General features: G+C 39.8%; 1 protein-coding gene across 3 annotated transcripts in view; it reads left to right on the forward strand.

The window, feature by feature from the left end:
* Positions 1 to 17,442, forward strand: part of C1QTNF8 (C1q and TNF related 8) — a 46,369-nt gene extending 28,927 nt beyond the window's left edge. For 2 of the 3 annotated variants that reach the window (XM_063428939.1, XM_063428940.1), the window contains exons 3-4: positions 14,322 to 14,555; positions 16,232 to 17,442. In XM_063428939.1, the coding sequence (XP_063285009.1) occupies positions 14,342 to 14,555; positions 16,232 to 16,779 (762 nt within the window). In that variant the 5' untranslated portion in view covers positions 14,322 to 14,341 and the 3' untranslated portion in view covers positions 16,780 to 17,442. Of the gene's footprint in view, positions 1 to 11,844; positions 11,927 to 14,321; positions 14,556 to 16,231 lie in introns of those variants that run through there. The other variant, XM_063428942.1, reaches the window with a different exon arrangement.
* The last annotated feature ends 894 nt before the right edge of the window (positions 17,443 to 18,336 follow it).

The raw sequence follows: 18,336 nt of genomic DNA on the forward strand, positions 1-18,336 counted from the left end.
AATGAGATTCACAATATCACAGATATGATGGCGAGTGACAGTCGTCAAACCAAAGAGATGTTTTGTCGCTCAGGTTACCTAGCGACGATCCTGAAAAATGTTCGTGAAATCTTAAAAACATTACTACCTGTGATGCGGTAGGGATTGCAAATTATAACAGTAGTACCCACTGATCCACTGTCGTCTACAGAAAATATATAACTACATGACTAACTTGCCATAAGGGAACTTAGAGCTATTTACTTCATATAGTGGACACGCGGTGTATCAGGGACCTGACATATTTTCTGAAACAGTTACAGTGAAGCATTAACCGCAGGGATCCATCCATTCAATATACATCGTTCAGTAAACTCGTGGGAGAAACCAACTTGTTAAAGATTGATTTAAAGCAGTAGAAGGTCTCCCAGTCATCAGGAGAGCATGCACTTTAATATTCAATAAATAAAAAAATATAGGCTATTCCAAGAAAATATAGATCCCTTCGTACTATGGTAGCAAGATATAAAAAATAACAAAGTCATTTCAATAACCATTGTCCATGAATAAATGCACATATTTAATTTGACTTTTCTGTTATAAAAAAATGAAATATTGAATACCTCTGTGGTCTGACCTACATACAGTTTACCAGGAGGGTCTAATGACCCTATAATGTGACCATTTCTTCTCTACTATCACTGTACGTTATGAAAAATGCATTATCTAGTTGTCTTTCAGAAGCTATAAAAATGTTTTATATTTATTACTTTTTTTCATTGCAGTTAGTACAAACTGCAAAGTCTGACGAGGGATAGTTAAAATATTTGTCTCAATTGTTACATTTTATTTAGTTACGAATAGAATATCTTAAGGAAGGAGGTGTAGTGAGGCATGCAAACTTTTGACTATTATGCTGGACCACCATATTCACCAATACCAGGCTACTTAAATCCATTAACAACTGTAGTGGATCTAAAAATAGATGTTCTGGGACGTTTATGTCGATGGCTACATCTGTTGGGGCTACCCCCTGTATAAAATATACTTAGCTGAAAGGAAACTCCATGTATCACAGCAACATATGCATAAGAAATTATACACTTTCTTTTTTCAACTTTTCTTCCATATGTTTACCTGGAAATATTTAAAGCAGGGCTGCCCAATAGAGAGATCCCCAGATGTTGTAGAACCACAAGTCCCATGATGCTTTGCATCATTTAAAAATGATTTTAGAATGACAAAGCATCATGAAGGCTGTAGCTTTAAAACATTAGGGGGTTTACCGTTTGGGCACTCTTGATTTACAGAATTAGTTACAGCATTTCCTGCCTTAAATGTTCCACATAGGGCAACAATACTCCACCCCCCCTGCCCATACAAGATCTTGTATGGAGCATTCCCATAAAAAAAAGTCCTTGATATGCAAGTTTTCAATTCTTCTGACAGGTTCTCGCAGCTTTGTATGACACAAACAGTATTCATGAAAAAGCTGGAGATATCAGTAAGGTATCCATTTTAAGCAGATTCTTACATGTGAATGAATGAAACTGTCTGTGAATGTTAAACAACATATGCCTTACATCCCTGCTTTGCGGAGTTTAATAGACATGCCTCTAAAAAATAAGAGTTTTGGATTGGCTGAAATGTTAGCTAGTGTCTTGTGAGCAGAGTTTACAGAGGAATCTGCAAATCACTTAGAACTTGAAATGGTGAGTTTGTTTTTTGTTTTTATTAAGATTAACGCTATATATGTATTATTAACAACAGGGCTCACTTCCACCTAGAACGTCCCTTATTGGTCAATGGTCAGAAAGCCTACATAGCAATAAGGACATATATTTTTCAGCAAGGGATTTGATACCAAAGATTCTCTTACTCATTTAATAAATCATAAACTTTTAGATATAAAGTGGACACTCTAACCACTAAAGCTTAAAGGAAAACTATTTGTATTCCTAACGCTATAGGGCCCTTTGGTCCCCTCCTCCTTCTCGCCGCCTCCCTTAAGCACGTAAAGGTTTTTAAAAATCATGTGATCACTTACCCGATTCCAGCACCGAGGTCTCTTGTCACCTCCTCCACCTGTCATCCAATGGGGGGACCTAATCAAGTTCTGTGCATGCATTAGGCCTTCCCCACCAGAATTCATTGCCGGTCAAGGGAAGGGCCTCTAGGGCTGTCTTATAGATTATGTCAGCCAGCGGAGGAGGGGTGGCTGTGGTAAAACGTGCATGCCAGGGGATATAAGCTATGTAAAATGCTTTATCTTTTTCAATTTATATTTTATTCGAGGTTTTCCACTCAAGGTACAACTGGATCGGTGTACGAGCAAAGAATAAAAAGGTAGCACATGTTACATCAGACATGGGTCATAAACATATATCTAAATCATATAATCAGGGCTGTCTATAATATGAATGGGACCCTGGGCAAAGAATTTTGTTGGGTTCCCTGGGCCCTGCGACCCTCCCAATCTCCCCTCCCCCCAATTACGCCCAACCCCCAGTCACACTGACATACTGACACATACACACACAGACAGACATATTAAAACATTCACAGATACATAAAGACACACCTACACTGACACACAAATATATACTGGCAGACATAGTGACACACATTCAGACATACTGACACACACAGAAACGCATACATACACACGCAGACACATACACTGACAGAAATACTGACACACAGAGACACATACACTGACAGATATTTGACACATATACACAGACATACTGACACACAGGCATATTGACATGCACACAGACAGACATACTGACACACACAGACTCACATACTGACACACACACACACACACACACATACACTGACAGACTATTGACAAACACACACACACACACACAGACATACTGACACACACTGACACACACAGGCATACTGACATAACACACAGACATACACACACAAACATACTGACATACATTTAGCCACCCTACAACCACCCTTACCTTTTCTGGAAGGTGGTTTCCCTGGGGTCCAGTGGCAGGCTGAGGCAGTTGGGAGTTCTCCTCTTGAGCCCCCCCCCCCCCTTCTGCCTTTGTCCTCCCGTGCGGCTATCTCCAGTGGGAGGAAGTGACGTGCGGCACTCACTTCCTCCCAGCTGGCTGCCGGACAGGAAGAGGCCCGGTCGCGCTGTTTAAGCGTCACAGCGCCCGACCAGGCCCCTGCTTACACATGCCCCCGGGTGGCCCTTAGTGCATGCGGGACGGTGAGGCTCTGTGCAGCAGCACCGCCAGGTCCATGGTGGATGCGCAAATCGCGGAGCCCATGGGGCAGCTGCTCTGGGGCCCCCCCAAAAGCAACTGGACCCGGGACAGCTGCCCCGTTTGCCACGCGCTAAAGACGGCCCTGCATATAATCTGTCTTATTTGACTTTGGAAAAATGCTTCTCCATCTGTGTAGACAGGACTGTGTGGTCAACTAGTAAGGTATCAATATAGCAAGGATGTTGTAGGTATTTCAACGGGGTTTCAATGCTATATGTCTACGACAAGGCAATCAGAGAACAAACAAATAATACAAATGAAACAGCAAGCATCAAATAAAAAGCAGGCTTAATAGTATAAATTGTGTGGAGGTTCTCGCTGCAACCTCCTCTGTATTAACTAGTCCTTGCATCCTTTGAGCATCCAACCTACTCTGGAGAAAAGATGTTGGATCCTCCGAAGATGGCAGTGTGAGTGTCTCAGCTCCCCGAGGGACAACCAGGGACCCGTCTTCTTCCCAGTGGTAACGGATCACTGCATCTCTCAGGGTTTTGGCAATTGGGGCCAGTTACCTCTTTGCCATCAGTAGATCCCCATACAATGCTACAGAGCAGTCCTCGAACTGGATTGTGCCTAATTCTCTGGATTTTATCATGATAGCGGTTCGAACTGCAATGTCTCTGGTGACAACTCTTGTGTCTTTAGGCCCTCCTTGAGGAGCGTTGCCGCTTTGTGGACTCTAATGGCTGCCAGTATCATTCCTTTGGTATTGCTCCCTCTTAGGGCCATCAAAGCCACTAGTTGTTGAATAAAGGGCAGCAGGAAATCCTCTCAGGTTTCGTCTTCGGTATCGGGACTCTAATTTGTTTACGGAGCGGGTAAGGTTCTGTACCTGCTGGACAAGATCAACCACCTGGCTCAGGGTGGTTTGCAGCTGACTCTAGTGGGTTTGCTCTGCGGTTTCTACCTCCATGGTTTTCTGGCGGAGGTCCCCTATTTCTGATTGCACCTCTTGCAGACGTTCTGGATATCTTGCAGTAGGTGCTTTATGTTGCCTTTGGTGACCTCATTTTTTTCGTTTGTTAGTTCATATATATATAGGGTTATCCCCTACTATTGGATATTCTCAGGACACACTACACTGTTCCTGTTCTACAGGACCTTTTTTGTTCTTTGGTGACCTGTGCAAAGTCTTCATCGGATCGGATTCTATGTATACTTCCCCTGGTCCAGGTGAGTTGCATATGTCCCCTTAATCTTGGAATGCCTTCAAGGCCTCCTCCTCACTGTGCGCTGCGGGCACCATTTTGAAGGGAGCCACAGCCACGGGCCTCTCAAAAGTGAGCCTGATATCTGGTAGTCTGTGGGCCTCTGGAGGGTGCAATTTCTTGTTTCTTGAGCTCCACTGGTATGCGTCTATTACATCTCTCATTTTGCTGCGCACCCGTAACATGCTTTATCTAATGTAATTAAAGGGAGCAGAGTAATATAAATAGTTAATATAACTCTCTAGCATTCGGTATACATGTTTCCTTTTCTAATGATTGAGTGTTCCTTTAAAAATAATCTTTAATGAGACAAATTAGTGATTGGTAAATGGTAAAACCTTTTAGCTGTGTCATTTAGATAGTCTGTGACAGCAGATAAATGCTAATTGGCCCACTGTGAGCCCAGTCCTAATCAAAAACTTTGTCCTTGATTTTGTTTTATGTTTAAGGCAGCCATACATCTACATCTGAGATCATTGTAGTCTTCTACTGTATTAGGCCTTACTATCGCCGCTAATGGACCATTCATTACATATATAACTTTTTTCAATAAACATTTTTCTATATCATTTTAGCTAGATTATGTACTTATGTTGTGGCTGTCTTCTTTCAGAAGAGATGTTATTTGAATCAACAAGTTATTTTTTTTGTTATGTTTACAAAACTTTTAAGTTGTTACTCAGTATATTACAAATATCCCTCTAGGCTCATCTAACACATTTTTTTTAAGTTAAAGGGACACTATAGTCACCAGAACAACTACAGCTTACTGAATTTGTTCTGGTGAGTAGAATCATTACCTTCAGGCTTTTTGCTGTAAACACTGTCTTTTCGGAGCAAATGCTGTGTTTACATTACAGCCTAGTGATAACTTCACTGGCCACTCCTTAGATGGCTGTTAGAGATCCTTCCTGGGTCATGGCTGCCTAAAATGCATCCAAACATTCAGTGTCTCCTCCCTCTGCATGCAGACACTGAACTTTCCTCATAGAGATTCATTGATTCAATTCATCTCTATGAGGAGATGCTGATTGGCCAGGGCTGTGTTTGAATCATGCTGGTTCTGCCCCTGATCTGCCTCTTTGTCAGTCTCAGCCAATCCTATGGAGAAGCACTGTGATTGGATCAGGCTACCACTGCTGCTGATGTCAGCAGACTGCTTGCTTTTCTGAGTCTAACAGCATGCAGAGTTACAGCTTCAGGCTTGAATACAGTAAGATTTTTACTATATTTATGGAGGCATGAGGGGCCCAAGGGGGCTAGATGGTGGTTTTAACACTATAGGGTATGGAATTCATGTTTGTGTTCCTGACCCTATAGTGATCCTGGAGGAAGGCCATTTATGAGCACATACGACCATAAAATATATATTTGATAACTTTTTTATCTGTCTAAGTGTATATGTAAAAATGACGATTGCATTTGTTTTTGCAGTTGTATTAATAAATATTGTTTTTGCGTTTATTCCAAAAACATCTAGAACCTTGAGGCTTGTAAGGTTCAAAATAAGTGGCACAGTTATGTGAATTACGCATTTGAAACCTGTTTCTGTGCATTCTGCCTTTGAAAAGCTGTAGTAATACACAAAACGCGTTGGGTAATTTATTTCCCATGTACTTCATATTTTTGAGTATCAGCTTTTATCTAGTGAGCTGTTTTGTATGATTTTTACTGTATAAATAAAGGTGTAATCTATTTTAGAAGCAACGCAGCATAAACAATTTTTTTTGAAAGATGCGCTAGCAGACTCTTTTTTGTTTCCTCTGAACGTCTGTTCACAAGATCCCTTTAATCTTAGTGGCATTTTGTTTACAATTAGTCTTTTTCTACAAATAAAATCTAGATGTGGCTTTAAGGTATCATTCCTGAAGGAGTTCTGCAAACATCAGAGATCAAATTATACCCTCTCATCTCGACTTAATTAAGAAGACAGATACATTAGTCCCATGTTGCTTCTACACACTGCTTTGAAATACAGCAACTTAGTAATTGGAAAAAAAGATTAACTAAAGAAAGGGAAAATAAAAATAAATCCAAGACATGATAAATTTTATTTTTCTCCATTAAAGTTTCCTTGTTAATTTCAATATCCCTTGTAATTATTGCTAGTGTAATACACTATAGTATTAAAGGGTCACCATAGGCTCCCCGGGCCACTTCAGCTCATTGAAGTGGTCTGGGAGCGGTGTCTTTGGCCCCTTAACCCTGCAATTGTAATGGATGCAGTTTTTGATAAAATGCAATAATTACATTGCAGGGTTAACTCCACATCTAGTGGTTGTCTGGGTGGTTGGGCAACTTTTGGTCACCTAACTGATGCTGGACGTTCTCATGCTCTGCATGAGGACATTCAGCATCACCCAACACCCCATACAATGCTTTCCTATGGGGGGAGTCCTAATACGCTTGCGGCGCCTGCTGTGCATGCGCATTAGGTTGCCCTTTGTTTTCTTCGCACTGTAATTTCCCTTTAAGAAAATATTTTACAGAGTTCCACTGAAGGCCATGTGCACTGATATGATGTGTACCATGAGGTGTCCAGAGTTGACTAATGTTAATTTTTAAAGAGACATTAGGGCAAAGTTGACACCTCATACTAAATATTTTAGCCGTGATGAGTAGTACTGGCTAACTAGTTCAGCTTTGATGTATCCAAGTTATTCCTTGTGCTTTTTTATGGTGGCATTTACTTAATTTACTTACTTTTAGTTAGTAAAGGAAAACTGCGGGCACCATAACCACTTCGATTGAGTGAAGTTGTTTTGGTGTCTGGAGTCCATGTGCTTTGGGTTCTGTATCACTGCCAAATGGTGCATTTACAATTTAGTAGAGATTGTTAATCCAGTGATAACAGGGCCATCTTGTACTATCCAATCAAAAGCAGAGATTAGGCAAGTAATTGGCTAGGAATGCTCAGCCGATGTTCTGAGCCAATCACTGCCTACTACCCCTGGTATGGTATGAAGTTGCACATATCCATTTCACCAGTGAAGGCCTGGTTTCAGAGTGCTGGGAATAAAAAATATCTGGCAAATGATGAGTAAACTATATAGTAGTGATACAGGACCAGGTGCCCACGGTCTTCAAGCACCATGCCCACTTAAATCTATTGAGTGGTTATGGTGCCTACAGTGTTCTTTTGAAGGACGACTAAAGTCACCCACGCAGTTTAATCTCAGTGACGTGGCCTGGGTGCAGTGGCCCTTTAGCTTTAACCCTGCAATGTAAAGCATTGCAGTTTTATAGAGCCTACAATGTTTCCATTCAATGGTTAAATACACCTCTAGCAGCTGTCTTCCTGATAGCCACTAGAGGCACTTTCCTGTGAGAACTGAGTCAGAATTGGTTGTTAATCAAATGCTGCTTCTAGAGGACAGTTGATTGGTGCAGTTTGGTGATTTGCAGAGGGGAGCAATGGATTGGCTGTGATCATCAATCTTGATGATTTCAGTCAGGGAGGCGGAGCAGCCATGGCGACACCAGCGTTGCAAGGGAGTACAGATACGTGAATCTCATTTATCTCAGTAGGGGAACAGTATAACATTAGGAATACATGTCTACCTCTAGAAGCATTGACTATAACAAATATCAAGGAAAGAACACGTATACAAAATAATGGAAATAATTAAATGAATCCAGCAGAAAATGCATCTTACTGGACACTTCTTGGAAAGATTATAATGTCCTCTGACACTTTATAAACAAAGTAATAATATAAATGAAATATTCATGAATAAACTTAGAAATAAATAGATCTGGAGTTGTGTCTCCCACCCCTTACGGTCCAATGACTTTTAAAATCTCCGTCCCACTTTAGCCCTTATGCAAAGAATCTATCAACAGATAAGGTCTGCTTGATCTTCTTCTGAGTCTGAACTAACAAGATAAAAAGTTCAGTTTACTTCTGCAAGTGTGCTCTGCTAGTGAAATGCATTGGGATTTCTTTCTTGCGTTGAGATCTGTTTGTACGATTGAGAAAAAGTGTTTGTTCCTTTTTAAAAAAATGTTTTTTAAAAGGTTTGCATTAAACTGAAAGGAAATAGCATCTTTTCATCTCTGTAGGACTTGTAGCCACGATTAAAATATGTTTTAAAAGAAAGACATCTTTGATATGCCAGTTCATCAATCGAGTTAACGCACGGCCGTGACAGCACAGAAAGTCATTTTTTCGGGGGGCGGAGCCTGGCTGTGAAGCTGATCAGACGTGTAAAGCCTGAGCTCCTGCAATAATCGAGGAAAATTGGCCTTTTACGCCAAATTATCGGACTTATCAGCCCATAGCTGCACATAGACACAAGCAGGGGAGCCCAGCAAGCGGAATCATACCTTTCTTGACTATCCACATTGACAAGAGCCCGAGGCGCCTGTTGCGGCCTACTAGGTCCCGGACAGAGGAGAGGCGGCCGACCTCCTCGCGATCTGGCTCTACAAGCGGACCCGCTGCACTCCTATCCCCCCCCCCCCGGACCAGTGGGGGTCATCCCGGTCCTACCAGGGCTGTTAAGCCTGGCTTACAAACTACTTAACATGGCAAGCGAGAAACGGGATACCCAGAGCAAAGCCACAACATGCGATGCAATCATGGAGTTTCAATGGCGACTAGACCTCCACTTCCAAAGCTTCTGGCGCAAGCTTAAGCACCATATGGCACAAGCAGTAGCTAAACAAGGGAGCAGAGAACGGGGAGCTAAGCAGATGGACACCCACAAGCCTACCTACAGCGAAAAGCACCGTAGTAAAACGGTACAGCCTGTACATAAATCCAAGTATCGACCGCACAGGCAAAGGGCATCGTACAACAAAAACCTGCCGAGACTGGAGCAAAGGAAGCGCCGAGCGGCCTCACAGCAGTCAAATAAACGCCTACCTCCACAGCGGATTCCAACCCGACAGCAGAAGCTCATAGCTCTGGCTTCGACACAGGCCCCAAAATGGCGGCGCATGAAGAGGCGCCCATCGCTTCTGAAGCATGCAGCACTGTTGAGAACGCAGCGGCTCCCCAGCCCTCAGTCTCCTGACGCACCACTGGCGGTACTGGGGATCTCGACCCGTCTGAGAGACTCTGCCATCTGGCCGACCTCGATGGTGGGTGATATGCAGCCCACGTCCAAACGGGACTATGCTATGCCTCTGGAGGGTATTGGCTGACCGGGACACTCGAAACGGCTGCGGAATTACTCCTCCCATGCCTTATATCGTCTTTATACGTAACAGATGATAGCCTATTGTTTTTTCTTGTGTTACCCATTTATTTTTATATTATTTTCTATAATCTACTACTCAGACCACCTTTATTCGTTAACACTGAGGTCATACCTCACAACAGGCACAAACACTGGGTCCCCCCCAGACGCCTTATCCCCCAATCATACTCACCAGCGGTCTGCTATAGTTATTGCTTCTGCAGCAACTCATAGGCTGATCTGATTAATGTTTAAGTGGCAACCCCTACTAAACTAGAGCAGGATGACCCAATAGGACAACACATACCTGTAGGTTATCTTGCTTGCTGCTACTATTCATTTATAATAGGCTTCACATAACGCTCATGAAACATAACATGTCACCTTAAGGTCTACCGAGACCAGCTAACAGTGTAGCATCACCCTGACTAGCCAAGCAGCCAGAATGTGCACCTTATTGAGTTGCATCGCAGTTAATCTGTTTATAATGTCTACCATAATGTGTATGCTGATGTCATTGCTTGCCACCCTGGTAGCTTACAGTTATGTGTGTGTGTACCTAGCTTGTTCACGCTGCCGAGGCAATGGGCTATGTAACTCTGTAACTCAGCTCATGTTTAAATTTAAATTTACTTATATATTTTCTTTTCGCTAGCTTTCTCCTATGTTTTTCTGTAAATTACATACATAAGTATTCTCAGACAGACTCATAGCACGCAAGCCTCCTCATGCAGAAGGTTTTAATTAGTTGATCCTCTTCGCATGCTAGCCTAGAGGCAAGCACGATACACCCCATAAGCTGAGGGTACAACTCAGCGTGGTCCAACCTGTTGACTTGCCGCTGATGCTTCCTAAATACCACCTTTTTAGTTAAACTATACCACTGTTGACTTTACACTTTATGACTTTTTTACGTTTATAGAACTTACCACATGTACTGCCTAGGCTTCTTTATCTTGACCCCCAACGACAATGGCCATTGGTATAGCCTATGAGCCATCACTGGGCAGCTTATTGTTAGACGACAAGTCACGGCTTTGACTACTTGTTTTAACAACCATATCACAACATACTTGCGCTAGATTACTATAAAAACTTTGTTTTAACCACATATGTTGATCTGTACACGGAAGTGAAATGCTGAACTATTATAAATAGTTGTGCCTATAATCACAGACGAACATAGCATGTAAACTTAAGACGGGAACAACCTAATAATCATTATGTGTTACACACTCCTAGACTACAGCATGCAACTCACTAACACATATACGCCAGTAATGAGTACTGTTATCCTGTTTAGTTTATTTTACTATTACTTAACTTTCTATGTACACTCTCATGCACAAGCCATGCTCCCCTCATATGTCTCTTCTCTACCTGTTTCTCCATGACATGGGCAATATGCTACCATATTTAAAACCAAGCGTGAACCTGAACTACTGTTTTTGAATACTATAAAAATGTGCCTGTGTATCAAATGCCATAACATGTCATACCAATGTTTACCTATTCTACCGGATGTCGCTGTTGTGGCACACGCCGGCTGTTTGTTCATTCCGTGCACAACCAAAATAAAGAATTTAAAAAAAAAAAAAAAAAAAAGAAAGTCATTTTTTCGATTAACTTTGTTCTCTTTGCATAGCACAGCTTTCATATAACGTTCTTTTGTTCCAAGTTGAACACATGCTTTAATAAGAACAGTCAGTATGTCAGCATGAGGAGCAGGTTCTAGATAGCCAATCGTCTCATTCAAACTCTTTTTCTGATGTTAAGTTTAAAATATAAAACATACCTGCGGTGAAAAGCATGTTTTTTCTGCAGGGTAAGCGATGTTAGTGCCTCAAAGTTGGATAGAAGTATTCTTGGGGTATAGCGTGTCTACAGAGGTAACTTTGAAGCTCAGAAAATAAATAAAAGGTAATAACAGAAAGGGGCTTTTCTTTAACGGAGCAGCTAGGGATGTTTCGGTTTGAACTGTGTTCTCTTTTTCTTTTTCGCTTTAAACAGGGTCTGGTATTCCTTGAAAATTGCAAACAAGTGTCCTGAGTGTGAACATATTCTGACAAACAGCAGGCAAGGCTTGGAATTAAACCATCTGGGGATAGACCCAGGAAGAAATGAATCTTTCATTATTTGCTAAATCAATGGTGCAACAATAGTGGTGCAATCCGACGTGCCTCGGATCATAAGAAGTCCTTGAGTTCTGGGCTACCTGTATTCAGTATCCTATTCTAACAGCGACTCTGAAAGACTGGTATGCAAATGGTTCACTATCGCACTGCGACATTTCAGTGGCGTACTTGAAAACACTATTTCTATTGGTGCCTTTTGGGATAAGTATGTTGGGACTAGAGGGCTTAGGATCAGGGGAAACGGAATTAAGAGAGTTAGTGGACATGTTCAAGCTGTAAGTCACATACACTGTCAGTAAACTCTGTACTGTACCGAACTCAAATTCAAATGGCAAAACACAGGCAAAAATAGCCAAATTGTTACCGTAGCTGAGTTGTATATGTTTCTAAATCAGCAATTTGCATTACAGGTTGGTACAGTTGGGAGTTTGGCGAATAGCCCTTCTAGTATGCAAAACATCTGTCCAGTTGTTCCTTGCTCTTACTATAACACATTCACGTCTCTTTTGTGACTTTTCCCCAGAGACTCACAAGTCTGAATCACTTTGGGGCCGAGCAGGAAGCAGGCATCACATGAACTTATTTGCACATCTGTCTGCATAGCTACCAAATCCTAGTTCTTACGCCGAAGAACCAACAAAGCATCCTAAATAAGCCTTTATGTTAAAAGAACTATCGGTGCCTATATGTGCAGTGCTGTAACGTCCAGCTTCTAAAAATAGCCCTAAAGTCAAATATCTGAGCTATTGCTTGCCTCCCATCTTTCAAAACCAAAACAAATAGATTCAAACATCAGATAGAGAGAAAAATAATCTAATGCTCGGGGGATAGGGGTGTTCAGATTGATTACTGCTGGAGACAGCCAATGTAGAAATATATTCCAGGCAACTTCTGCTATGAAAAAACTGGGTTTATTTAAAGATCAATGAAATGTGGTACCCTATATATATATTAAAAAAAATAGGCTACACTAGCTGTTTTGGAGAAAAAAAATCCAAATTCAGCTGTTTTTCTCACATGGCTATTTAGATCAAAATTTTCCAATTATTTATTTTATTTCACTATTCCGCAGTTCAATGTTTAGTAAATAAACTTCGACTAGCACTGTCACGGAACATCAGAATGCTATCTATATGGAAAAGAATTCCTATAAACACCTAGAATGCAAGATGCATGTGTGTGCAGGCATATCTCTTGGAATAAAACTCTCCTGGTATAAAAATTATTGTGTATGTCAAATAAAAAAAAATAAGATTGATTTGTTGGTGTGAAATTTATTGTATGAAAACAGATGGCTTAACCTATTCACTAACAAAGACGTTTTGGTTTTTTTAAAAAAACAATGGCATTTATCTCATATTCCTATTTTATCATTTTCTGTATTATTTTAAACAAACTGCTGAATAAATAGGCATACAGATGACTATTTATGTACCTATATCATGGATTTCACTAATGATTTGCTTTGTTGAAGAGGGGTGTTTGTGTTGAGGTGTAAATGTGTACTTTTTCCAGATATTAAGGGGGTTTGGAGTTTTTCCGAGGGCACAATATCCCCCCAGGTTATACAATTCATTATCATCCCTCTAGCAGAAGTGTGGGTGTTGACATATGAAGATTATGCAAAATACTTATTAGTAAGTATTCCAGGAGTCTCAATTATTTTTCACAGGCCTCTATAGGGAATCATGGGGGACTGGGAAAAGGCTTTAATTTAGGTCGAGCAATCCCAACATTTTTTATTGATTGAAATATTTTATTATTTACAATAGTTTGCTCTGTTTTTGTAGTCACAGATATTATGGTACTCTTGATGTTGATTGTCTGCTTCACCAAGGCTACAGACATGTATTCCTAATGCTATTGTGCTCAAATCCCCATTTAGATTCAGACCCTCCCACCCCCCAGCTGCTGTAAAAATAGGATGACAAAGTATTTTACTTACCTTTCTTCCAGTGCCAAGACTAACTTGGTGCTGCCATCCACTCCTCCTCCCACGCCATCATCTTGCAGGCATCACTTTAGTGCCTTCTTGTCCATTCTAATACTTCTCACAGAGAAGCACTGAGGACAAGAAGCACATGTGCGGCAAGTGTGTTGCCTGTTCAGTCAAATGTTTCTCATAGAGAAACCTTCGATCGATGGACTTCAAATGTCACATGACCGATTCAAGAAAGCCACTAGAGGTGTGTTTAACACGAGTTTCTACAAAATGGCAATGTTGAGATGAAGTGGTTTGGGTGCAAGAGTTCTACAAGAGTTATGAGGGATCAAACTAGAATGTTTTTTTTTATTTTAGCACAGATCATTTATTTATTTATTTAGTCAAACTCACGCTATTGAAAATAATACATGTACGTATTTACTTACTTGAAGTAGTCAACATCGAAAATGTTTGACAACCGATTTTCTTTTTATACTTATTAAAAAAAATAAAAGATTATTGTTAATGGTGGATAAGGTTACTATAGTAGAGTGAATTTGATGGTCTGAAACCTGACAGTTTCTTCTTTACAGTTAAATTCAGAAGACCATCAATGGATATCACCCCACTGATCCTCGTCTTTATTCTCATTATTGATGCTGTTGCACAGAGAACTTTTGTATGGCAGGAGACTGGAAGTCCTTCCTGTGTCCGTTGCTGTGACAATCCGGAGAAGCCTGGATACCCGTCAAACAGCAAAGTTAAGGAATACATATCTTACTCTGTACCCCGGGTACAAGCACGGATAGATATGACTATTCTCAAAGGTAGGCACAAAATCGAACTAAATTCTTTGTTACCACATTTGTTCTTTAAAAAAAAAAAAATAGCATAACATCTATTTAAAACAACATATACATAGCTCACATATAAATAGCATAAAAAATAATTTTGCATATATATTGCTGTTTAGGGGATACCTATAAAATTATAATTATGTAAATGTATGTGATTTCATTTTTTTCCAATAGTCTATAACATGTTGTAGATAAAATTTAATAACCCTATCTTGCATAATTTAAGGCAGTGACTGAAATACTAACATAAAAGCATACAATACCATTTGGTCACAAATAGAATGTAAGATAAAATGTATAAATAAAAATGTTCAAATATTATGGGTATGTATATTGAAGGCAAAATGTAAAGGTCGTATGAATGTAACTATAACATTCAGCAAGGAGAGTCGCGTGAATTATCTCATTGTTTGCATTTTGCAATGCAAAACAAAATTCAACATGGGTATGTAGGTCGTAAGAAAGGGTATTAAAAAAAATATTTTATCAAGGAAAAAATTAGAAAGGGTATTTTTAAAATGAAATAAAACGCTTTAACAAAAATAGTAATAGTAGTTACTTATAAAGTTTGCATGGGATCCTACGTCTCGGAAATATAAAAAAAAAAAACAAGAACAAAACACAATTTCACAAAAAAAAAAATTAACATTTACAGAACCCCCAAGAACCATTGTATTTTTTGGTAAGGATCTTCTGTCATTTTCAAAAACTAACAATTGTGTACTCGTATGCCATTTTATTGAGACATTCCGACATCTGTATTTGCCTGTCTTAAAGCATTTTGTGGTTTTCCTGCAATTGTTTTTGTCGATACAGAATTTAGATAGATTGAAGTTACATTTATGTTGTCACCCATGGATGGCAGATAGTGGACTTGTGCATCCAGTTTCTCCGGAATTGCGAATTTTGGGCAACTCATACAAAATTCCAAAATCTGAAATGGCATATACATGAATAACAAAACAAATGAAATGGACAAATTGCAAACAGTTTTGTTTGATTTATGATTTTGAGCTCTGTCCTTTGGTTTGAGGACAGCCACTAAATTTTGATTTTATTCACAGATCAAGTGATAACTGGTCAGTAGATGGAAAAAAGGCCAAGCAATAAAATATCTACATATAAATATTATATATATATATATATATATATAATAAAAATATATAATATTTAAATATATATTGTTTTCATTAATCCTTATTTTTCTCCCTCTATTGGTTACTTTTTCTCATTTGATATGTAAACCAATAGCACGATAATTCTCCTATAAAAAATATTTATATTTTGAAGTACACTGCATCACTAAAGTAGGAGTACAGTACATTGGGTCATTTATTGCACCCTTTGGTTCTTCCGAAATTTTTTTCTAGATACGGTCACATGGATGAAATACTTCAGCACTGAATCGCCACATAGAAAAATCCCAAAACAATCAAAACACTTTTTTTTTTTTCCAGGCAAATCAATTCTGGCAAAACATATGTTTTCAACGTGCATAGGTAGAGCAGAAAGTGTGTCTGTGGACAGGCTTGAGCACTGGAGGATGTAGGATCAATAGATAGATTGATAGACAGATACACAGACAGACATCAGTATGCTGGCATATATGTAGATCTTTACAATTTATTCAATTGATCTTCCATAAGGTTCCAAGGGCGAACGGGGTGGTGGAGGAGATCCAGGAGCTGCAGGAGAACGTGGTGTCACAGGACCACAAGGTCCTCCAGGGATGAAAGGACAGAAAGGACAAACAGGACCCTCCGGGAACTCCTGTAAGCACGAGTATTCTGCATTCTCCGTGGCCCGCCGCAAATCCATTCACAGCTCGGACTATTTCCAACCTGTTATCTTCGACACAGAATTTGTAAACTTGTATGAGCATTTCAATATGTTCTCTGGAAATTTTGTATGTTACAATCCTGGTATTTACTTCTTCAACTTGAATGTCCACACCTGGAACTTAAAAGAGACCTACCTGCACATCATGAGGAATGACCAGGAGATGGCTATTCTGTATGCACAGCCCAGTGACCGAAGCATCATGCAGAGCCAGAGTCTGATGCTCCAACTACAAGAGAAAGACGAGGTGTGGGTGAGAATGTTTAAACGAGAACGGGAGAATGCCTTATACAATGATGAATTTGATGTCTATATTATCTTTAATGGATATTTGGTCAAACCAGCTGTAGACTAATTAGTATATTTTGTGTTAAAGTTGTAACAACCAGGACCATTACCTGGAAGGTAAGCAATGGCATGTCCATTTCTTCATAATGGTGCAAAACACACATCTAGTCTCCAGAGTAGTGGGATTGGTGGTGTTTTGGTTCTAACTAATATAATCAATGTAAAACCTATGTATAATTTTACTATTTTTGTTTGGTATTCAGTAAAGATGTGTTAGAACAAACCTTATTATGAGGGTGAAAATGATTCATACTGCAGATCTTACAATTTGATGAAGGCCAACTTGACCTAGAACACTCATTAAAGTCAAATTAAAAAAAAAACAGATTATATCTGACCTTGTATAGTTCATAATGCTGAAAAATGCACGAATCAATCAACTTTAAAATAGAAAAAAAATGTTAACTGGAATTGCAGTTTTGTCTTATAGGTTATAACAATTATTATTGACAAACAGGTAACGTAAGCTTTTCCGGGGTCAATGGTAGATTGCATATGTGTTTTATTTTACCCTAATCACCATAACAACCAAGGCTCAATGCCGTAGTAATATTTCAGTGCTCGATGTGGTTTATAACCACAGAAATCTTTCAGTGTTTATAACGATAAAACTGTTCTTTGGATCAGTGATATCAAAATAGTTTACTACTTCTTCGGCAATCCAAGATCCAGCCAACTTGTTCCTGTGATCCTACACAATCTCTCTTCTCCTATTCTGCCCAAGCTGTGGACTGACATGTGTGTGATTGGGGACACAAGAAACCATTGCACACAGCTTGGGTTCCCTAGTAGTGGCCCTGGAACTGTTGCTGTCCGTTTAACGAGCTGTTTCACTAGTGTTCTTTGAGTAGTGGAACTGCAACTGGGTTCTGAAATCCATTACCCATCAACCCCTGTTGGACTGGATTCTGGAGCAGAATGAAATACTGTGTAAAAAGAATAATATGTGCTTATATATACACAAGTGAGAGCTTTAAGAATAATAATTCAGTGACTAAGAAAAATATTCCTTACAAAGCAAAGAATTCACACACAAACAGGCTAACATATAACCAATAATGCAAACAAAATATACTGTGTGAATCACAGATATCTAAAACGTATGTAAATAATTTTTGCTTATATTATCCTTGACTCCATTCTATCGGCAAAACTAGTAAGACTAGTAGCATTGGGTTAGGGCTTCAATTTAAAGAACACATGGTGGACCGCTTACTGTCCATTCCTCCTCCCCCCCCCCCCCCCTTTATTTTTTAGGATTGGACAAAATACGCATCCAGCCCCTTTCTGTATTTAATTGTAGTCCCTACCTGCTAGCAAATTCTGAGGGCTCATCTATTTATTAATAATAGAGCACCCATACACAGCCTATAAGTAGTAGCTTTGGGGAAACATTAGTTCTCCCCACTTATTAGAGCACCTTCCTGCTGCCCATGGGTGAGTGCTGTGGGGATGTCAGATCCCCTCATGTTATTCATTTAATAGACCCCACCTGCCACCTGTGGGTGGAGGCTGGGGGAAAAAAGGTCCATCCTGTTCATTTAAATTATAGCCCCCAACCAAT

Source organism: Pelobates fuscus, chromosome 8 (assembly GCF_036172605.1).
Source record: "Pelobates fuscus isolate aPelFus1 chromosome 8, aPelFus1.pri, whole genome shotgun sequence".
NCBI lineage: Eukaryota > Metazoa > Chordata > Amphibia > Anura > Pelobatidae > Pelobates > Pelobates fuscus.